Source organism: Cyprinodon tularosa, unplaced genomic scaffold (genome assembly GCF_016077235.1).
Source record: "Cyprinodon tularosa strain WSP-4 unplaced genomic scaffold, ASM1607723v1 ctg782, whole genome shotgun sequence".
NCBI classification, from domain to species: domain Eukaryota; kingdom Metazoa; phylum Chordata; class Actinopteri; order Cyprinodontiformes; family Cyprinodontidae; genus Cyprinodon; species Cyprinodon tularosa.
The window spans coordinates 121,873-145,511 of record NW_024039543.1 but is presented as its reverse complement, the minus strand read 5'-3'; the positions used below and the strand labels follow the sequence as shown (position 1 = coordinate 145,511).

The window sequence follows — 23,639 nt, the reverse complement described above, 5'->3', positions numbered from 1 at the left end:
AGGGAACCTTTAGGGAGGGGGAAATCTTAAAGGAGGAGGAACCTTTAGGGAAGGGGAACCTTTAAGGAAGGGAACCTTTAAGGAAGGGAACCTTTAGGGAGGGGGAAATCTTAAAGGAGGAGGAACCTTTAGGGAGGGGGAAATCTTAAAGGAGGAGGAACCTTTAGGGAAGGGGAACCTTTGAGGAAGGGAACCTTTAGGAAGGGGGAACCTTTAGGGAAGGGGAACCTTTAAGGAAGGGAACCTTTAGGGAGGGGGAACCTTTAAGGAAGGGAACCTTTAGGAAGGAGGAAATCTTAAAGGAGGAGGAACCTTTAAGGAAGGGAATCTTTAGGGAGGGGGAACCTTTAAGGAAGGGAACCTTTAGGAAGGAGGAAATCTTAAAGGAGGAGGAACCTTTAGGGAAGGGGAACCTTTAAGGAAGGGAAACTTTAGGGAGGGGGAACCTTTAGGGAGGGGGAACCTGTGAGGAGCGGTGTTATGACTGCGGGTCAGACAGCGGATTGTCTGCGGTCTGGTTAAAGGTTCTGTTTGCCGCTTTAAGGTGGGAGGAGTCAGAGTGAGGATGGACCTCAGGCTGGGGGAAGGAGCAGTGGTTCTGAGGGGCTGGGTTGGACTCGGGGCGCTGGAACCGGTCAGAACGGGCCTGAGACTGAGCGCTGGAGTTAGAGTTTGGTAAGATGAACCCAGAGGAGTGATGGGAAAGGGGCGGGGCTAAGGCCATGTGGTTGGAGGCGGAGCCAGAGAGCGACGGCAGGTCCACTCCAAAGTTCTGCATCTCAGAAAAGGCGCCGCCTGCTGGTGGTTCTGACCCCCCCCGGCTCGGGAACGCATAACTAGAGTTCATCCCTGAGTAAACCCCCCAGCTGGACAGATGGACAGCGCCGGGAGCGTCCAGACCCAACGGGCCCGCCGGGCCTCCAGAGGTAGAGCTGCGGTGGAGCGGGTGGAGGTCCGATAACCGGGAGCGGAGGTCAGCCGGTAGAGTCAGCTTCAGATGGTCCCTGCTGGGTCCTGGTTCTGCTGGAGCCACAGAACCCAGACCCGGAGCTGGGAAGGGATTAGAACCTGAGGAGGAGTTCATCGCCTTGGTCAGGGGGTTCCTCAGGGTGGTGATGGGGGGGATGGGGTGCTGGATCAGAACCGGGGACACCCCGATAGTCGGGTCAGAACCAGAGGGACAGTGAGGCCCGGCGTTCTGAGGACAGGCGGCGCCGCGCTGTGGACTCCCACCGTCTTTGTGCTTCAGAGGAGGAGGCGTGTTCCGGAGGTTGGATCGGACCGGGCTGGCCCGTCTGAGGAGGGGAGGGGCCTCCCTGCTGTCCTTCAGGGCTGAGGAGGTTCTGATGGTAGGGGAGGTTCTGATGGTAGGGGAGGTTCTGATGGTAGGGGAGGTTCTGATGGTAGGGGAGGTTCTGATGGTAGGGGAGGTTCTGATCGGGGAGCTGGACTCCTGGTTCTGCTGACGGCTGATGTTTGGAGTTGGACCAGAACCCGTCCTTTCCTCCAGCCAGCAGTCAGAGTTCTGGATGTTCTCCTGTTGGGTCCGCTTCATTTTCTCAGCAGGGCAGCCAGAACCAGAGTCCCGGTCCGTGTGTGAGGTGACCCGGTTCAGGTCGTGGAGGATGGCTTCCAGCAGGTTCCTGTCAGACGGAGACTCCTCTGGGTCGGTTCTGCTCAGAGGTTTCGGCCCGTTCCGCTCAGCAGCAGCAGCAGCAGGCTCCCTCTGATCCTGATTGGCTCCCTCAGCACCGGGCGCTCTGATTGGCTCAGCAGCTGTTTGGTCATCAGACGTCTCCAGCAGCGAGATGCTGTCCTCCATGTTCTCCAGGCTGACCGGACGGGCCGCTCCGGACCGGCCCACCGCCTCAGACTCCGACCCGTCAGACCCTCGATCCAGGATGTCGACAGGAAGCTCCCCGACGTCCGGGTCCGTGGCTCCGCCTCCGCCGGCCGTGGGCAGCGGGGGGAGGGGGGGGATGTCTGAGAAGTCGATGGTCTGCTGGCTGCTGAGGGGGCTGCTGCTGGCGCCGTCATGGCTGCTGTCGCTGTCCAGGGTGATGATGACTGGGGAGCTGGGACAGAAACAGAACCGGGTCAGAACAGGAAGACGCTTCTAGACGAGACACGTCCATTAACCCCTAAAGTCCTGAGTGTCTTTGGAGCAAATTCTGACTAATATTCCATATTTGAATCAAAACAAGTCCAGCTCCCAAACTATAAATTGGAAATACTGTTGTTTGTATTTGTACGACAGGAAGGCTTTGAGGAACATTTTTCAGGTGGAACCACTATTTTAAATGTCATCATGTCTGATTTATAGGTGATTATACAAAGAAAAAATGGAAAATATTAAGGCTTGTCTAAATTAACCCTGAAACACCATGAAAGCCCATTAGAAACCTCAGACTTTATAGAACTAAATCCTGACTATAAGTAAAGCAGCTGTGGCTAGTAGTAGCTAAAAAGCATCAGAACTTTATTATTTGGACTTGATTACGTCTCTTCAAGTACAATTTATTTACTGTATGACTTTAAAGAAGGGCTGCAACTAACGATTATTTTGCAAATAGATTAATCTGTTGATCTTATGTCGGTTGCTCTGTCAGCTAGAGGCCTGTTTAAGAGGCTCTATGCTCCAGTTAAAGGACAACCGTTTATTTCCGGGTGGATCATCTAAATAAGAGGTCCTTCTTATTGTCAGTCATTCTGGTAATATGTTTACGTAAGGCCGTCCTACGTGCTCGTCCCCATTAGCTGTATTTTTGTGCGCATTTGAAGGTTTATATCTGTAGTGAGCTTCGGTTTCAGAATCATTGAAGCTCACCTTTCTCACCTTCTTTGAAAATGGCCGAGGGTCGTAAGAGAAAAAGTGTCTACCAAGTATGAGAAGAAAAGAAAGGCCTCAGAAGAGGCAGATATATATCCCAGAATGCTTTGCACCAAGAGCTCTCTTCGCAAAGCATTATGGGATTTTCTGTCACAGCAGCCCGCTGTGGCCATAGGCTGCTGCTACCCGACAGCAATGAAGAGGAGGAGTTATGTGACCAACAGAGCAAAAAGTAGTGATCATCTGTCCTAACGGTCAGTTAAGCAAGTTCACTATAAAGTTCACTATACAGTCCCTGCTGTGTGTGGACACAGTGAGTTTGTGTGAACTATGTGAACAGCACATTTTAAACAGAGCGTGCACGAAGAGAAATGGGCTTGTGCATGCTCTTGCAAGCGCATTTATTTTTATAGAGGAGAGGGCGGGTTTTTTTTTTTAATTCTCCACAATACCTTTAACAATGAATCAATTACTGAATTAGTTGACAATTATGTCAATAATTGATTAATTAAGATCAATCTGATTAATTGTTTCAGCCATAGATTCAAAGTTGTTAAAGAATCCAATCTGATCTTTTCATTTAATTTTAGCTTTTTGGCCTTTTTTCCCTTCAGAAGCTGCTGGTTCTGCACTGATAGAAGGCTGATCTTTCCCATGTCGATGTTAGAAGCTTAAAGCCGGGCATACACTGTACAATATTTCCAGTCATTGTACTCAGATACAGATCGAACTGTACGAGAAAACCGCAGGGTTTAAAAGTTCAGAGCTCACAATGTATGCTGGTGAAGTTCCTCAGTCATCCAGGTCATAGTCATTCCAAAAAAAGTTAAAAACAATCCACTGGACTTTGTTTCCAAGTATGAAGACTCTTCGCTCCCCATCAAGGAAGCTGTTTTAATTCAAAATATCAGACATTTGCCTTGCTTTTCCTAAACCAAAAACAAGGCTTTGTTGGGCTGCTGTATAAAGCCTGGAACTCAACACTATTTCTGACATTTTGAATTGAAAACGTTTCCTGGATGCAGGGTTCCTACAGCATAAGGCCAGTTGAATTCAAAACTTTTTAAGACTTTTTAATGCCACTTGAAATAAAAATTTAAAACCAAATTCACAAGAAACACAAGAAAAACCTGCTTGCAACAACTTAACCCAAAGGTTTATTTTAACATAAACCACTACACTAATGTTTCAAATTTTGAAAAGCTTCCCATACAGGAAGAAAGCTAAAAACACACAAATGACAGATATATTTTAACAATTATTTAACTGAATTCACAAACTTTGTTTTAGCAGGGAACAAAACAAATCAGTTTTAAAGCCACAACATAACCAGTGCTAAGTCTTTTTTGCAGCTATTTTTCATTGTATGGTTTTCTTAGTATGTTTGATTTGGTGATAAGTGGAGGCGTTGCAGAGACAAGGGTGGAACTAAACTGAGAAATACCGGCTGTTTCTCAGTAACTCCATTTTGACGTTTTGTGTTTAGTGCTTCGCATGTGCGACTCCACTGCCTTAATTCCCATCGTTCTGAGCTTGAATGACTTCTTGCACTAAATCCACTGTGCCTCATGTATGTTCCCTGGTTTCAGCCATGGAGAAAACAATTTTGGTTACATTTACACTTGCTCATATTTTCCAGACAAAAAGTAAATGGCACATCTCCCAAATGTCCCGGCTGCAACAACGCTTTTATTGGTTCCACTATCGAGACGAAAGCAATAATGGCGAGCCGTTTTTTTTTTATAAAAAGAAAAAAAAAAGGTAAATTTTAACATTTTATTTAGATTACAAAAATAAATAGTGATAAAAATAATCCTATTTACGATGTTTTAAAAATTAAGACCTACGAAAGACTGATTTAAGACATTTTAATTCCAATTAAGGCCTTAGTTTTATTTTGAAGAATTCAATGCCTTTTAAGACTTTTTAAGGACCTGCGGGAACCCCGTGGATGGGAAGCAAAACGTCTTCAAACTTGGAAACAGAGTCCAGTGGATTGTTTTTTTAACTCACGACGTATGTTCTCAAACTGTGCGGCCCGACGCTCTGATGCGATCTAACTGCTCACAGTGTACGTCCCAAACCCAGATGTTGGACTCCTCATTACTCGTCAATCTGGAAGAAGAAGAACTCCCATGTTTGCACATGGACAGTGCTTAAGATTCTCTTAAATGGTAGACGCTCGTAGCTCTGCTTCAAAAGCTGGATTTGTCCACGAACACCTCACGACCGCCAACTGAATTTTCTCCCGACGTCACGATTCCTGATGGGGAGGTGATCCAGAGAGGCTGATCTTCCCTCATTACCCCCTATACGCATGATGCACAATGACCGGAGAATTGGCCAAAAAAGCGTTTTTTAGCGTTTTCACTGCTGAAGCATCTTTTGGTACAAATGGTCAAGTTCACATCAGCCAAAGGCTTTAATGTCACATTTTAAGCAAGAAAACAATGATTTTCCTTCTTAAAAATGTATTTTCTTGCATTTACTCTTTCTCATGTATTTCTATGACTTATAAAAGAAGCAGAAGTTATTTAAATCAAATATTTGACTGAATATTGATCTGATTTCTCTAAAGATCCCAAACTAATCGATTGAATCCTGAGTAATGAACAAGTTTTCATCAGCTGCAGCAGCAGTACCGAACCTCAGCCAGATTAATAACAAATAAGCCATCAGTGCGTCTCTATGATAAAAACATCATTAAAACTAAAATCAAAGAAGTGAAATATAGATAAACCAAAAGAGAATAAGAGTTTTAAGGAAACAAGGAATAACCATCAATCATCTGTTGAACAATGAAACTAAAAAAACATTTGAAATCAAATGTATTTAATGTTTTCCGGTAGAAAAGAAAGCAAATATTAAAATTATTTAATTTTAGAAAACATCTCTAGAAGACCGACTCCAAAATGAACGTTTAAGCAGACCAAGGTCCCTGACCCCGCCCACTGCTTGCTGTACCTGGTGGGCTGCGTCCTGCGGTGGCGTTTCCGCCGCCGTTTGCGTGCCGGGGGCTGCGCGGTGCCGGCGGTGAGGGTTCCCTCGTAGATGATCTCCACGCTGGGGCTCCGGTCTTCTCTGGACCTCCTGCTGATCCAGAAGCAAACATAGAAGCAGTCCATGTTCATCAGTTCTCACAGAGAGAAACCAAACCGCTGAGGCTGAATGGGAAAAACTGAAGATTTAGAACCACAGGGTTCTGATGAAATCCGTGTACAGTTCGTTCTTTGTTTTTTTTTTTCAGTTTCAAAACAAAAACAAAAAAAACAAACAAGCATGTGTTTTTTTTGTTTTTCCGTTTTTAAAACGAAAAAAAAGTTGCACGTAAAAAGTTGCCTAATTCCGTCATTTTCCACCAGTGTGTCACTGGCCCTCTGAAACAACTCACATCATTGTCAGTGAAGCTTAGTGCTCCACATCTCTTCTTTCATGGTGCCCGTCTACATTAAGATCCAACATTCTGAGATTAAAGTCAGAATTCTGAATTTAACATGGGAAAAAAAGTCAGAATTCTGACTTTTTTTCCCATGTTAAACTGAAACAAAATTTAAAAATCAGTTAACTTCGTACCTTATGGCAGAACCGGAAATGAAGACCTGTACTCCCAACACACAACTTTTTTAGTTACCAGTAGGTGGCGGTAATGTACGCCTTCAATTTCTTGCCAACCGACATTACAATCCACAAGAAGAAGAACTTTTTCAGTTAGCACTACCAAAATGGAAACGTTTAGCTCTGTTTGTAATCCTGGGCTGCATCCTCCAAGGACGCGGTCTACCTAGACTGGATCCTTCCAAGTCCTTGAAAATAAGGAGACCGGAAGAGTTTTGGCTGTGAATTCAAACAGGTCTACCCTTCGGCAGGTTTTACCGCCGTACGCTCTGTTGCTTAGCAACTGTGAAAGTTAACACACAAAGCAGGAACAGAATGAAAACCACAGTTTTCAAAACTGTTCATCTAAATTTTCATTTAGATGGCAAAACAAAACTTAAACGCTGTTGATTTTCTATTAATTCCATTTTTCATTTTTTCAATTTAGGTTTTAAAAAACAGAAAAAAAAAAAAAAAAACACATGCTTGTTTTGTTTTTTCGTTTTTGTTTTGAAACGAAAAAAACCAAAGAACGAACCATACACGGATTTGATGATCACAAACTGAATCCTCCCTGTTTTTATAAAAATTATTATGGATTATTCATGTGAGCTTTGCAGTGGAAATCTAGTCATTTTAGGTATGATGCTAATTAGCGACATCAAGCACCTATGGAATAAAGCAGAGTTTTTAATCTCAGTATTTTGATACTGAGATTAAAAACTCTCAGAAGAAAATACTGTCATTACCTTATTCATGATCTCAGATTGGGCTGGGTTTACGGCTATTTGAATTTGAAATAAATTCACAGTTTAACTAAAAGCTAATTTCAAATCACAGAGGTCCTTAATTTAGTTTTTAAATGAGAGTATGACATTTATTTTCTAATTACAGCCCTTTAGGCGGCGATATTAAAGGTCAAATAAAAAGGAGTGCGTCTAGAGCAGTTTCATTGTGTGTGATGGTAGATTATCCCTTCTCTTCTCTGTGGCTGGTCTAAATCGGGCTAAAATTCTCCAAGTAATAAAAATCAAGAGAATGTTACAGTATGCTGGGCGCCTCTAGAGCAGTCACATGACCTAACCCAGCTGTGTAATCAGACGTCCTGGGGCGGGTGTATAGAAACGCCACTCCACGCAGTGTTAAGCACTCTAAAAGGACCGTTAAAACCTCATTACATGTATTGTAGTGCTGCCAATGGCTTTGGATTGGGAAGAAGAATGTTTAATAATCCGAAGGACCCAGTTTTGCGTCAAATTTTGATCCGGAAAGTAAATCGATTAGACAAAAACCGAAGTTTCTGTGTTGTCCAAACCGATACAGCAAACTATGTTTGGATCACATCAGGGCAGATGTTTTATCATCCATCCTACTCTCACAGAATCAGTTGGATTCAATATACCAGAGTATCAGTGGCTTGTTTTCTCTGTTGTATAGCTTTAATAAAGCGGATTCAAAGCATAATTTATTCTCTTATAAAATATTTTATTTCATAAAACAACGCACCCTAGCTAGTTGCAGTGTTTAGTATAGCCGCAGCTCTAGATGGATTTCCATATAATTAATAGGGGTGGAACGGTTCACAAAATCCACGGTTCGGTTCGGTTCATGGTTTCGTGGTCACGGTTTTTGGTTCAGTATATGTTGATTGTTAGCCTGACATGTTGGTCGTGTTGCTGTTAGCATAAACAAAACGTGTTGCACAATGCTTGCACACTGTTGCACTTTTATCCACAACTTTCTTTCCGCCGTCATCGTAGGTCACTCTAAATGTAAAGTGGTCCCATACAGCAAACCTATAAAGTGCTGCTGGCGCTAGGCCTGTCACGATAACAAATTTTGCAGAAAGATTAATTGTCTCAAAAATTATTGCGATGAACGATAATATTGTTTGAAGACCTTTTTACACTGATTTTCAGTGATGGTGGACTGTCGCAAACTTGAAGACACAGACGGGCCACCGCTTGTACTTTTTTTTTCCAGCTGGAGAAACTTTATTCGGTGTCTGTGCTTAAGGTGCATGTGTAGGTTGGTTGTATTGCTGCTCTTAGTTGCTACTGTTTTATGACAAATGCGACATACTGGCTAGCATAGGTTCAGCGGTTCGCCTCGTTCATTTGGTTTGAATCCGCAATACTCCCACACTGGGGCTGTTGCGCTCGGCTTTCAAACCAGTTCCATTTCGAGCTTTCCCCCAACATAAGATGTGTTTTTTTTTTACCTCGCTAACTCCTCTAACTCCTCACGGGGCTCTAAAGCTGCAGAAGTACAAAATGATGCGCGCTGACTACCTGATGCGATAGTCAACTCCTCACTCCTCAAAAATGAGGAAGGGGAGGGGTCAGTGGATAGCACAGGCAGAGACGATATAGCCGATAAATGAAATGACGTGGATAGTTTTTATTTATTGTGCGATTAATTGATTTATTGATTAACGCGACAGGCCTAGCTGGCGCGTCTTCCAACGCCTGTTCTTTCCCACTCGCCATACCCACACAATTCTCCACAACAACTGATTTTTTTCCCTGCTACACCCGGCTAAGCTGCTTCACTTCTTCTTCTTCTTGTTTACTACTGGTGGTTGGCTTTGGTCGCAGTACCGCCACCTTCTGCTCGGGAATGTAAACGCTTCGCCCATGAGAAAAAGGAGCAGCGCATGAACCGAACGAAACACACGCGAACCGAACCGAGACAGTCGAACTGAACGGTTCGGACGGTTTTCAAACCCTATGGCCTGGAATCCAGAACAAGAACCGTGAGCCATGAACCGGCCTGGAGCCATGAGCTGAACCGGGTAAAACCACATCCGAAGGGAAATGATTCCCATCTGGACAGCAGAAAGGACCCGGTTCTTGAAGTAAAACAAACAAAAAAAATTTCAATGCAGCTTATTAAAGTTTTTTACTTATAAGCTTAATTTGTAAAAGACATCAGGAAGCTGGTCTATACTTTTAGTGCTCAGATTCAGACGGTATAATCGACCCAGTTTGCCCTGTAATGGACGCTGTGTAGTTCTCACTACGACCACTAGGCAGGAGCGCAGCACTAATAGTACCCTCAGTATGAGAGGCAACAATCGGTGGTATTTATTGACCAGCTTGGCTCCATCTGGACCAGAACCGGTATGAGGCTAATTAGCATCAACCGTCCATGAGGGAAGCAGAGCTGGATGGATGGGAACAGACAGAAAGTGTGAGATCTGAGCTCCGACCTGTTTCCTGTTTTTTCCCGCCTCCCGCCCTCCTTGCGTCCTTTCTCCTTCTTCCGTCTCCGGTTGCTGTGCGGCCTCCAGGAGGGGTCCCTGCTGCTGCTGTTCAGATGGCGGCTCTTGTACTTCCTCTTGCCGCCGGGTTTGTCTACGTGATGGCGCTTGGGGGAGTAGGAGGGGGTGGGCGGCGTTCTGGGGGGGGAGGTGCAGAGAGGGGAGAGGGAACGGGAGGAGACGGAGGAAGAGAGGGGGGACACCTGGGTGAAGCGGAACTCCCAGCCCGGGTCCCGCGGGCTGGCGGAGTCGCCACTGGAGTCATATGGCGACAAGGCGCAGCGCGCCATCATGGGGGGGAAGATGGAGCGGTTTGGGTTGCAGAAGGAGCCGCTCCGCCTGGAGGTCTCTCTGCTACGGTCCCGCCCTCGCCTCTTCTTCTTCTTCCTCCTCTCCCCACGCTGCTCCCGGCCCCCTCGCCTCCGTTCAGGGGTGTCCGGGCTCAGCGAGCAGACGGACTTCCTGCTTCTGTCCGAACTTCCCGACCAGGAGCGGGAGCGCCTCCTCCACGCCTCCCTGGCACCCGCCGCCTGCTCCGCCCTGAAGGTGCCTGAGGTGGACGGAGGGATGACGGGAATGCAGGAAGAGGGAGGTGCGGGGGAGAGAGGGGGAGGAGCCTTTTCAGGAGCAGCTGATGCCACCTCTACTTCCACCTCCTCCTCCTTCTTCTTCTTCTCTGCTTCCTCCTCCTCGCTGTCGGAGGACAGGTGCACGAGCTCAGGAGTCCGTTCAGCGATCGGCTTCTTGTAGCCGACAATCAGACACTCCTCCTCTTCAGCGCGGCCCGCTCCTGCCTCCTGATTGGCTGGCTCTTGAGGGGCGGGGCTGATTGGTGGCGGCGATGTGAAGGAATGCGATGGTTCGGCTGAGGTGTACGAGGGCCCCGGCGTTTCGTCGTCCCAACAGGACAGGCTGAGGCTGCTTCCTGTTCGGGTGACATCGTCGTTACCTCCCCCTGCCGCCCCCTCGGACACTCCTCCCCTGTCCTCCCCCTCCTCCTCGCCTTCGGAGATGGCGATGACGGAGCTGCCGTCGGAAGACGTGCTGATCTGGTCCAGCTCCATGGCACTGGACGGCGGCTCGTACACTGCCTGCTGGTCGTAGCTCGCCATCCCCAGCGGGGAGCGGGCGAAGTTCACCAGCTCGTGCACAAAGTGCTCGGTGTGCGTCAGCAGGTACGGCCGCAGGTCTTCTTCTATAGCGGCGGTGTCCTCCAGGCCGCTGTGGAGGGCCCGGCGTGTCACAGTGCGCTGGACCACGTCGGCGAGCGAGGCGTGGGAGCCCAGCAGGACCCCCAGCTCCCGCTGGAGCCAGGCCTGCAGTCTGTTCAAATGGCTGCTGCTGCGGCGGAAAGACTCGGCGTTGATGGACCGCTGTCGCCAAGGGTTACAGCTGCCGCTCCTAACCCGTATGCCGCACTGGTAGAGCGCCTTCCGGAAGCCCAGCACCTCCCCCTCGCTCATCTGGGCGAGCCCCCCTTCCCTCTGCAGCCGCTGTCGGCTCGCCAGGCGACACATCAGCCGCCGGGACACCCGGCTGCTGGGGGCCGCCGCGCCTCGGAGCCCCGTGAGCTCGTTTAGGACCAGCCGCTGCTCCTCATCCCTTCGTCGGAACGCCTCCTCCATCCCCATGTTCTCCATGATGAGCTCCGACATGTGGTACGGCGAGAGAGGGAGGGGAGGGGAGTGCATGAAGACCTCCCAGTCCCCCATTCTGTCGCTGGACCTCCTGCCGCCGGCGGTCCGCTCCCTGCGGCGCCGCCTGCGAAGGGCCTCCCTATCGGCGGCTACCAGGTGCCTCCTCAGCATCAGCCTCAGGTGGTGCTGCGTGCTGCCGTCCGACGTCATGGCCGCCACCGTGGTGAGGAAGGTGGAGGCGGTGAGTGGGTTGGCGGCGCGCGGCGGCTGCAGCGTGTACTCCTTGAAGTCGTCCTCGGCTCGGACCGAGTGCAGGATGGAGGCGAAGGGCTGCTTGCAGAGCGGACACTCGGGCTTGTTGTGGGACCACTCCTGGATGCAGGGGAAGCAGAAGCGGTGCAGGCAGTGATCCAGGTACGCCAGGTTGTTGAAGCGGTCCAGGCAGATCGGACATTTTGAATCCGGAGACGCCTCAGCAGCCACCGCCGGGCGCACGGTTCCGGACGAGGTGGTAGGAGGAGAGGCGGAGGAGGAGGGGGCGGCGTCGGCGGACGGCGGGGCCTTGTTAGGGGTTTTTCTTCTGCTGCTCCGTCTGGGTCTCTCTTCATCTTCCTCTAGTGCAGCGCCCCCTGCTGGAGCAGCTGCAGCCGGGGCGTCACGCCGACGCCCACGAAGCTTCATCCGTGTTGGCGCCATCACCTGAGCACAAAGAATCACAGGATCCCAGTTAACGTCCCAATATCTACAGAGGAACCACAGGAAACTCAGATATCCTATAATCTATGGACCCTTAAAGGCACCATAATGCAGCCATATCAGGGTGAACAAACCTGCTTCATCGTCCATCATACCAAACATTTAAAGTGTTTTATGGTAGAGATGTATCGCTAGATTCACAATTGCTAGTTGAAGCATCGACCAACCCCGTGACATCACTGTCTGAAGTACTGCAACATGGCGGCATCTTTACCAAAAATACTAAAACAAAGTTTTGTGGAGTTTTTATTTACCTTTACATATTTCACATTTGTAATGTAGTTATTGATAAAAGAAAGACATAGGCCGTTTCTCAATTCACTAGAACGTGAGTACGGACTTGAGTCCTCACCAAGTATGTTCTTGAGAAGAAATGCATTAACCCTCCTGTTATTAATAGTCTCTACATAATAAATTCTTATTTTTGTCATTTAGTGGGGGAACAATAAGGAACACAGTCAGATAAACACAAATTAAATGGACATTTTGCCAATTAAAACAAAAAAACAAACAAAAAAATCGCCATCATAGCCAGCGGTCCTTCACACATGGAGAGAGGGCTGCTGCAGACGGGCTGCTGTTAGCCTTGGAGGTGCGCTGGTTGCTGTGGTCCTCTCAACATCTGAACTTTTTTTAATTTATGCATTAAATCGGTAAATGGACCACATAGTGACACTTTAAAGTATATTATTCTAGCTGCAAATGATCTTAAAACGTACTTTTATTGCACAACAGCAACAGAAAAGAGAACTTTTAACTTAATACTCTGAGCTCTGTGAGCGCTCCATTGAAAGCTGCTGCTGCTGCAGTGCATGCTGGGATGGCTGTCAGTCTCAAGAACGGACAAGGCTGCCCTTATGCATGCTGGGTAACAAGGGAGGGGCGAGAACAACATCCGGGGACTTTGTCCATTCTCGGTCTGCTGTTCCTTTAATTTGGAACAGTACTAGGGCTAATAGTGATGACGTTTAAGTTAAAAAAAAAAAGTTAAAAAGCCTTTATTGTCATCATATTCTACAACAGATACAATGAGATTTTTGGGACTTCCATTTCAGCTACCGTGAAATAATGCTCATGTTTCATGAGCACACGAGAACGCACAAGTAGACATATTGAGAAACGCCACAAACTAGTGAATTAAGTTTGTTTGGGTTCACTGTTTCAAATTATAGAACATCAAAAGTAGGACAAAATTAAAGTCTAAATTTTACTGGGCTGTTTCCCTCAGCAATAACAGCTGTGCTAACTTCTAACATCCCTGGTTCCAAAGGTACGGTTTAAAACCTATGGGTGCTCATCTTAATAAACTTGACTGCAGTAGTGTAGGAAGTGGGAAACAAAAGGATCCTTACTAAATGAACATCTCTGTTGGATAATGTATCCCACCCCGTGCATGAAGCTGGTGCTGAACTGGAGAGCTCCTTTATTGACAGACTGCTGCACCTTAAATGCACCAGGGAGCGTTATCACAGATCCTTCCTCCCAGCAGCTGCTAGACTCTATAACCGCCACTGTTCCCAACAACCTCAATAAGTTGTTGCATTCATGCTGATTTTGCACAGTTTCTATCTTAGTCAGTTAAATAACCTGCTGCTGTCATTCTGCACATCTCTGATGTTGCTGCTATTTTCAAATATCAATTACTGTAAAAATGCCCATAGCTGCATATTGGCTATTTATTCTCCAGGTGCACAGTTTTATATTGTTAAAACACTTTACAGTACAGTACTTTATTGTATTGTACTATTATGTTATTCTTAAACAGTTTTCTAAGGTACACATTTGTGTGACCGTTTGCTATAATTGTTTTGCTGCTGTAAACACCAGAATTTTTCTAATGACACCTGAGGCCCTGGAGATGTCTCCCTCAGAGTCAAGGTTAGTTCTGGGTCTTCACATAGCACAGAGGTCACAGATTAGTGGAGCAGTGTCCAGATCCAGACCCACCTGCTGGATAATCCAGACCCAACCTGTTTTAAAATGTTAGTAAATTACTGCATGTTGTCTGATGACAGTATCTAACTTCACTTGCGCCGCTTCTCCTGTTAATACAGTAAAGCCCTGGGGAGCGTCCGGCTCCAGGCTACACGTGATCCAAATGAGCCAATGAGCTGTCAGTCTGGGTTGCTGCTGCTGCTACTTTTAGACACAGCAGGCAAACCTGTGGCAAGCCGGGCGATGGGAAAGAAGGAGAAGACGATGAGAAAAAGAGAGCAGAGAAAGTGTGGACTGCTGGAAGAACTGTGGTGAACTGGTGAAAGAAAAGTGAAATGGTGCTCAAAGATGACCCTGCATATTTAGAGGATGTTTGGCTCAACCTGCTGCTGTGAAGCAGGATTCTCCACCATGAACAGAATCAACAATAAATCTGGATCCAGGTTCAAAATGAGCTCCTTGATATGTGCTTGAGAATGGCTTAGTCTCCATTAAAACCGAGGTTTAAAGCCTTGCAGGGCAGCCTAAAGCCCACTGCCAACATTAAGACAGAAAAAAGAAAGAAATAACAGTCAGTTCAGGTGTTTTTTAAAATATGTGAATCAGGATATTGTCTATATACCAAACTGAACGTTTGTTCTGTTGTTCTTTACTTCAAATCATCTTTACTAAGATTATAAAGCTCTGTCTAACAGATCCCCACTGATCTCCTTTGGTTGCAGAGATAAAGCTTTCCCTATACTCCCTATACATCCTTATAAATAACATCCAGTGCTACCATCTGCTTTTAGACATCACCTGACTGGCCAACAGAGTCTGTTTGTGTGAGTCTGAGAATTGTTTAAGAAAGAAAAATTCTCCACCTTTAGTGAAGCTGATCTAAATGACAATCTGGATTTGATCCACAGAGCTTTGGAAACAAACATCATGTTGAGCAGGGAACCAAGCAGACAGGAGCCCTGGATAAATGTAAAGGTTTGGGTTCTACAGTATGAATGACAGCAAACCAACAATAAACATCATCATATGTCCCATCCTGCTGTTATAACCGCATTAGCTCTGCCTAGAACCCAAAACAAACCACAGCTTCCTCTAAAATCAGCTCATCTAAAAACACAAACAGGCTGAAATTCCACTGAACTACATGTATAACATCTAAATCATCTGTTTGGATAAGAATCTATAAGATTATATGTCTTTTTTCTATTAGACAATCTAAACTTAAACCTAGAAATGCATATTTAACTATCTAATGCTAACCAGTTAGCATCAGGCTAACAGATGTAAATATTTAAAGAAACAGCTGTAAAGCAGAAGTCTTTGTTTTAAACCCATTATGTTTCATCCCAGCAGTTAGATATAACGAGTCTGATACTAAAACTTTAAAAGCCTTTGTTGGATTTCCTGTCTTCCTGATAGCTTGTTAGCATGCTAACTCTGTTAGCTCCACAGACCTCTGCTAAACAATCCGCATCGGGGCCTTTTCTCCTTCCTCTCCGGGTCGACCTCCGCACCGGGAGCGGCATCCACCGTCAGCAGGGATGTCCCGCTGTCTCCAGCTCAGATATCCAGAACCGTTCAGAACCTGGAGACCGCTGGGTACCGAAACATCAGGGTCTACGGTCGACTGTGTTCCCAACTGCGGCTAAAGCAGCGGGGGATGATGGGAAAACAACCAATGTCAGGTTTTTTTCTGTTAAGCCAAAGATCGTCACGGTAGAAAGAGGGCTCACTATTTATGAGGCTTATTCGGCTGCTTCGTTGAATCTTAGAGCAAGTTTGTTATTTGTATATTTCTGAATATATCTTTAAATCTATATTTATTACCTATTATATATATTTTTTAACTAATTTAGGTTCTCTCAGTAAATCGTTTTATTTTGGAATATCCTTGTGAGGTAGTGTATGAAGCTAAGATATGAAAATCTTATCTAATTTTCACTAATTCAAACTATTTTACACTTATTAAACGGTGACTGTTATGTCTTTAAAAAAAAAAAAAAAAAAAAAAAAAAAAAAAAAAAAAAACAAGCACCGCCGGGGCTCAAAGTGAGGCATCTCCTATTGTTCAGTTCTCTGTTTGGTTACCATAGTAACACATGTATTCTCTGTACTATCCGCAGAAGCAACTCAATTTATTCCACAGTTTAACGCGCTTTAAACAAAATTGAATTAACCTGATATCATTTAATAAATAGCGTATTATTGAATTTTCATGAACAATAGATAAAAATATGCTGCGTGTCTGTAATTTATTCTCCTTAGTTTATCTTCAGAATATCAGCTCGTAGCAATTAACATTAACTGACGGATTCCAAATTGCTATGGCGACCACAGTTATCCACTAGACTGTCTGTATATTTGTGTGTTAAAAATAACAGATATATATACAATAGATATACAGCATAGTAAGGAATTTTAATTTAATATTTAAGAAGAAAACCAACTCTAACATACAGTTGATCCTCTCTGACGCTGGGTGGCGCTGTGGAGCCTTCAGCGGTGTTGGAATTTGGAAGAAGAAGAAGCAGGAGCTTCAGGATAAACAAACCATGGAGACTGTGAGCAGAAGAACCCTGGACAGGATTTACTCTGTGGTAAAAACACTTTGATATGATCTGCCTTTAAAAAAAAAACAGATGATGATTCCTGGTTTAAAGTAACGTTAGAAAAATAAGTGGAAATATCCTCATGGCTATGCTAACATGGAAGCTAGCTGATTGTTCCTGTTTAAATCTTTCTTTATAACATTTTTTAGCCCCATTTTAACGCAAATTAAAGTTATTTTAATGCATCCGACGATAATTAAATTTAACATAAAGTAATTATGTTGAAATGAAATCCTGAAATAAATAAAGTTCTCCTGGTTGATGAGGAGCTGACGTCACCATGGCAACCAGGTGGAAACAGCTCCATCTTGTCACTAAATGTTGAATGAATGAATAGGAATTTATTTCAGACATTTTTTTTAAGAAACAAGCAATAAATTAATGAAAAATTGCACACAAAAAGAGACTAGTTAACATCAAACCAAACCAAACACGAGTTTTGCAAACTAACTAAATTCACCTGAATACAAATAGAAACTAAACCCTCCAGCAAATGAACCTGTCAGTTTATACAGCCAGAGAAGTGACATTGATTAATGGAAATTCTCTGAAAAAAAAAAAAAACCCAGATTGGATGTGGATTAGTTATTCAAAACAGTTTAAAAGTTTTATTTAATTTTTTTAGCTGACAATAAAGTTCCCATTATAGGACTGTTTTCCTCAGATCTGCTCTGATTAAAGACTGGCAGGTCTAAAGGTGGAAATCATTTATTTTTCTTTCTGGATTAGAGCAGCTGCAGGCCTCCAGAGATTCTCATCAGAGCTGGTTCTGATCAGCGGGTTCTGGTTTCCTCTCCATCCTCCAGGTCTTACTGGCGGTGGTGGTTCTGTCCTGGTCCTATGTGATCTACGCCAGCAGGATCGCAGCGACCTGGCTGCTGGAGAGGAGGACCACCGTCCTGCCGGAGGACTGAGGACGTCGGTGCACGGAGCTGTTCTGGTCGGAAGGAACACGTAGCGGGATTCTGCTGTTTGTGAAGACGAGGTCCAAATCCGGAGTGTTCATACAGAGCGGACAGGGAGTAGATCCTCCTGCTGAGGATCTCCATGGAAACCCTGTCGGATTCTGGTTCAAAAGGACTGGATTTCAGTTCGATGAGAACATTTCAGAACTGCTACAAACACTGAACTGAGCTCAGTTTGATCCGTTACTGTCATCAGTTTTTATGTAAATATGTTTGCTTCAGTAAATCTGTTTGATCTGAGCTGGATTTGGGTTTCCTTCAGTTCTATAGGAGGAGCAGAAACCTGCTGCTGTGGGGTCCATGTGTTCAAATGTCAGCATTTAAAACTAGAGGATCCTACAGAACCACTGAGGTCTGGACCCAAACACTCATCCTCTGTATGGCAAGTAGAAAAGCTTCACCTCAGCTGGACGGTCTGTAAGCTAAACAGGAACCTGCTGCTCAGAATCAGAACCACAACATTCTTGTTAGATGCTGAGCTGCAGGTCTGATTAAGAAATTAGCAGAAATTCTCCAGTCAGGTGAGTCAGAGGAGGCGGCAGGGCTTCATCTGTTAAAGCTCAGGTTCTACACCCTGACTGAGATGTGAAACAGGAAGGAGTTTCATTAGCGGCTTCATCTGGGAGAGAAACACGACTAAACATGGAGCCTCTGAGCCTAGAGGGAAACCAGTGATCATTATTTTAACCCTGATGGTCTAAAACCAACCTGTTTCTGTTTGATCACTGGGGACGTTGTTACAGGCTTTGTCCTGCAGGGGGAGCTCCCTCACTCATTTTAAACCGGGGAATTAATGATCTGTTTCTATGTTTCTGTAGCTTCTACGTTAATACAGATCTAGAATCCCTCACCACACGGCTCCTCAGGAGGATCTTCCTCTAGTCTCTCCTGGATAAATGATGCAGAAATAATTCCTGTTGCTCCTTGCAGAATTAAAACAAACCTGCTTCCTTACCAGCATTTAGACTCAGTTTGCTCAGAAAATTTCTAGAATTTTTTAAATCAGTTTATGACATTGAATGATTTAAAGCTTATATGAGAAGATTAAAACAGTTAAAAAGTTCTGAGGACAAATGATCAGACATTTCCTTCAGTAACAACAGAACTAATTCATCACTTCTCAGTAAAAGTAAGAAGTAGCATTTAAAAAAGTGTTTGGCTAAAAGGTAACGTAAGCACTTATCATCATCATAACATGAGATCTGGTTTGTTAGAAATGATTTAAAGTTCCACAAGATAAACAGATTTATTTTAAAAATCCTGCTGTTTCAAGTAGATCTGAGACATGTGGCTGCTCCTCCACTGACAAACAGTCTGTTTTATATTTTGTGCCTCAGCCATTCAGTCATTTTTATCGAGTAACAGAAGGATTTTAAATTAAATTCTCTGAGATACATGGAGCCAGTGGACTTTAGAACTGGGCTGATGTTCTCTACTTTCTTAGTTCTAGTGAGGATGCAGGCAGCAGCATTCTGGATCCACTGCAGGGATCAATTCTACTGAAGATGAACAAAGCAGGAATATGTTTATTAAGAGACATTGGTCCTTTAATCCTGAAGATGCTCTTTAATAAGGTTGTCACGATACTAAACTTTTCAACTCGATACCGATACTAAGTAAAATATTCGATACCCGATGTCATTTTCGATACCACAAGTATAAAAACAAAGACTCCAAAATTCAACAGAATTTTTTTTCATTAAAGCTACAGTGTGTAATAATTACAGGGATATACAGTCAGAAATGTAATATATTATACATAACTATGTTATTTATCATCATCTACGAGCTCAGCCTCTTAACCTTAATATTTGCGTTGCCTTAGAATTCGTTATTTATAATTACATAGGAGCGGGTCTCGCAGCCATGGAGGCAGACATCTTTGCGCTACGGCAGCCCAGAGCCAATAAACTAGCGATTGCGAGATCGCCCATTACGCTCGAAAGTAACTACGGCAAGTTGAGAGAGATGAACTGAGACGGTACTGAACAATAGATGGCAGTATTAAAATTATCTATGTAAACAAACCTCATCACTTGAGAAGGTAGGTGATGCGGACGTTGTGGAAGACATTTTGTCCCGTAACGCTCGCCGTACTGTTGGGGGGGAGAAGCGGTGGGGGGGAAATGTTCATGTTGCTGCAGTCTACAGTCTGGACATTAGATGTCGCTGAAAATTACACACTGTAGCTTTAATTAAATACAATAAATAGATAAATAAATACAATAAATAATATTTTGAGGTTGTATGCTGTGCACAATATTAAGCAAGCTTGATAAAAAACTTACAAAATTAAAGTTAAGTGTCCCTTCCTTGGCTATGCTTTACACACATAACAATGACACTGGCCAAACTGGTTAAAAATCAAAAATAATTCTCAGCAGCTGCAACTGTTACAAAAAAAAAGTCTGAAACTGAAAAGTGCACAGAATTATTCAATCACACAGTGTTCTGAAAGTGCATTGTCTTCTAATCTGCGCATAAGATGAATGACTGCTTAGGTGCCACTGGTGGTGGAACTGTATCAATACTTTTAAAAACGAGTATTGTATCTGGATACAACTTTTCAGTATCGATACTTTTTTGAGTATCGATACTTTTGACAACCCTACTCTTTAGGTGATAAAAGTCTTTTGTAAGCATTGAATAAATAAACATATTTCATCCAGCAAATACACAATATCAAGTTTAGTATATTTGATCTATCTTTGGTTATAAAACGTTCATAATCAATGGTTGTAGGATGAGTATAGGATGTTATAGGGCTGTCCTGATATTTATTTCAGAAATCAGTTTGATATCAGCCAGAAAATGAATAACAAGATTTTATAAACATAACTCAGCTCTTCTCATACCTGATGCTTTAATTATTGTTCTCTGTTTGCGAAATATCACTCAGTCACCCCCCTTTTTATCATTCCACTCTATAAAACAACTAGTGAAAAGTGTGTATAATTACTGCTGACCTTTTATCAGGTCAGTATTGTTGTCTTCAAAGATCTGGGATGGAAAAATTCGTATCGGGACAAACCTAAAGTATTTGCTGTTCTTTAATATAAGATCAAAACCAACGAGCCTGAGAGATAAACTAAAGAATCACTGAAACAGAAACAGTTGGTGTTTTTTCTCTCTTAAAACAAGTTTCATCACATTTAAGACATTTTACCTCAAGAAAAAAGCACAATGCAGTAAAACTGCTCCTAAAAGTAATTTCTTTGTAAATCAAACCAGTTCCTACTGACGTCTGCAGATGATAACCATGGATCAGAAGCTGAGTGATGGAGGAACCTGATGCATGGATCTAACTGTTTATAAAGTCTGTTTAACCTTCATTATATTTATATTACCGGTATATATTTATATTATAAGGTCAGTACATTTCTGTAGTGCAATAATCCAAGTCAAGTACTGTGTCTTTCCTTAGTGCTCTATAGTGCAGATATTTCTATATATAAGGGAAACACATTCCAGGAAAGTATAACTTTTTTTTTTATTTTTTTTTTTATGCTTTTTTGATACTCTATACAATTTTTATATTTTCTGTTGTATCTTTATCTTTAATTGGCATCTGGCTTTAACTCTTTATACCCTATATAAGCTTTATATTCTATATAAGTTACTGGAACCAAAATTTCCCCAAAGGAGAAATAAAGTTGATCAATAATAAAAAATAAAGTTAAATAAACTAATATAAAACTGATCAGATCTTCCAGCTCAGCTGGAATCTGGAGCTCAAACATCTGCAGGAAGCAGCGATGCTGTCAGCAGCCTCCATGCGGTGGGTTGGTTACAGGTTTGTTTCCACGTCGTGTCTCTGCTCCTTCACACGCAGCGCCGTCTTTGATGCGGCTCCTCAGATGTGTAAATGTTGCCAACAGAATGGGTGATGGAGAGAGGGCGAGCAAGCTGCTTGCTAAATGAGGAGAGAGAGAGAGAAAGATTGAGCACCCATTCTATTAGAAACACTTCAAACACGGACGCCTTCTGTTAGCTGTAATTAAAATCCATCCCTCTTCAGTCCCCTGCCTCTGTTTGTGGCCCCGGGGCCTTTTTTTCCCCACATATTCATCAGCCTCTTTGTCTGGTTTATGGGAATGAGCCTTTAGTCTTCAGCTGTGCTGATCTGAGTCATCCTGAGGCTTCGGACCTGGACGCCTCCTCCATGCATCACCACCACCCAGCTCCTGGTGATGAAATGCTGCTTCACTTCCTTAATGTTTGCCTCCATCTAAAGCTGCAGCGTCTGATAGCTCCTTTAATTCCTCTTTATCAATCACACACTTTATAACATGATCTGTAGAAAGGATGCAGGAGGATGAGACCTTAATGGTCCATCTAGGAGGGTCCAAATAATAGGAAATTCATCTGTCTGCAAAGAGAAACAGGAAAAAAATCCCAGAAAGCTGCCAGTATAACCAGAAATGGATGTCTTAGCAGAATAAGCCTGAGGTCAGAGCAGGAAATTAAATAAGAATAAAAAAAATAAAAATTTCTTCAAAATTCTCAGGTTCTGCAGCTGGTTGAATATTAAAGTGAATAAAAAGAGAACCGGGAAGAGAAACAATGCGGGGAGGGGAAGTGTGGTAATGTGGCTTTTTCTCAAGTTAACTGCATGTCTTTTTCTAATTTTGGATTTGCTTTATTTTGAACTTAGTTTCATTTTTGTGTGTTGCATGTGTTTTTCTGATTTTGTTTGGAGGTCACATTACCGCTCACCCCTGGACACGCCCACAGCAGCGGCACAGGTGTTCCCTATCAGCCAAACGGCGTGCAGACGCTGATAAAAAGGCAGCTGTTTGGTTGGAGGGAGACAAATTAGAAAAAAGACTTGCAATTAACTTGGCAAAAAGGCCACATTACCACAGAAGGACCATGATGAATAGAACCATCAAGCACGGCGGTGGAGGGATGATCATTGGGGCTTTTCTCTGAAGGCAGTCTGCTATGAGCTCCTCTGCAGAGCAAAGTTAGCTTCGGGTGCGAGTCCATCCATGATTGACCAAACTGGGTCACTGAGAGAAAATCCATCCTAGATCAGAGCAGAGCTACAAACAAAGGCTGATAGAGAAAATAATGAAGGGCTTTAAACGGCCTAGTCAAAGTCCAGATCTCAGAGACTTTAATAAACTTAAAAGAAGAGAAAACTACAGAATGATGCATCACGGGAGTGCTTACTTTATACCAGCTTCTCCTATATACCTTAAAAGGCAGCAGATTCTGCAGGGAAACATTAAAATGTTCCCGTTTTTAACTGCGGGAGGAAACTTTCAGCTCTCAGCTCTGATTTCTATTCTAAGGAATGTAAATAATGATGATGATTGGCTGGAAGAAGAAAGACGTTTTAATCAGATTTATTTATTAAACTCCCTCTAACTTTTCCGCTCCTTGGTGTCTGATTGGGTTCACCTTCTGCCTGCAGAGGTTCTGGATGAAGGTTCTGTTTCTGTCGCTCTGTTTGTTCCTTAGAAAGCGCGCTGCCTCCTGCAGCTGTTCATGCAGATGAGCCCAGAGCAGCCTGAAGCCTCTCTGTTAAAAACACACAGATCTGAGCTGCATGTTACAGACCAGTTAACAGGTTTCTGACCCAGCAACATATCAGGAATCAGCCTCAGTGGATCCTCACCTCTCTTTGTTTGCCTTCTGCTTCAGGATGTAAGAAACTGATCCAGATCAGTTAAGTTTCCCTCAGAGAGACAATGAGACTCATTCATCATTAAACACCAATGACACGTTTGGTTTTATATGTTTAAAATAAAACAGGATGGTTTGTGAGGAGCGTTTTTCCAGATAAACTTTATTCCATGTTTTACTTTAGCACAAACATAATAGTCTGCTGATTAAACCCTCTATGAGTGAGCAGCTGCTGTCAAAGCAGAGAATTTCTGACTGATTTTAGGGATTTATCCTGAAAAAAGGACTTTTCTTTTGCATAAAGCTGTTAAAGTTAAACTGATCTTTGAAGCTGGAGCGTTCATGGATGTGAGCAAACCAGAGGTGAACAGAGCTCAGGAGGAGTCATCTCTTTATCCTGACCATCATGAAGATTAAGCT

At 43.9% G+C, this 23,639-nt stretch overlaps 1 protein-coding gene across 3 annotated transcripts; it reads right to left on the bottom strand.

Moving 5' to 3' along the window:
* Nucleotides 1-407: 407 nt before the first annotated feature.
* LOC119773766 (E3 ubiquitin-protein ligase Topors-like) lies at nt 408-15,691 on the bottom strand. 3 transcript variants are annotated; one of them, XM_038270896.1, is made up of 5 exons: nt 15,469-15,691; nt 9,636-12,022; nt 5,795-5,923; nt 1,439-2,075; nt 408-1,402 (listed from the first exon to the last, which is right to left on the bottom strand). In XM_038270896.1, the coding sequence occupies exons 1-5, from the start codon at nt 15,538-15,540 to the stop codon at nt 479-481; spliced, it is 4,149 nt and encodes a 1,382-aa protein (XP_038126824.1). In that variant the 5' UTR covers nt 15,541-15,691; the 3' UTR covers nt 408-478. The 3 variants fall into 3 exon arrangements, with proteins under 3 accessions (XP_038126824.1, XP_038126822.1, XP_038126823.1); XM_038270894.1 differs by having other exon boundaries at nt 408-2,075; nt 15,469-15,690; XM_038270895.1 differs by having other exon boundaries at nt 408-2,075; nt 5,795-5,920; nt 15,469-15,690.
* Between the last annotated feature and the right edge of the window lie 7,948 nt (nt 15,692-23,639).

Excerpts from the sequence above, each read along its gene's own strand:
- LOC119773766 (XM_038270894.1), bottom strand. The coding sequence starts at position 15,540 with ATGCCGCTCCCGGTGCGGAGGTCGACCCGGAGAGGAAGGAGAAAAGGC. Across the intron at positions 12,023-15,468 it reads ATGCGGATTGTTTAGCAGAG|GTGATGGCGCCAACACGGAT; the intron begins GTCTGTGGAGCT and ends CTTTGTGCTCAG. Across the intron at positions 2,076-5,794 it reads CGCAGGACGCAGCCCACCAG|CTCCCCAGTCATCATCACCC; the intron begins GTACAGCAAGCA and ends TTTCTGTCCCAG.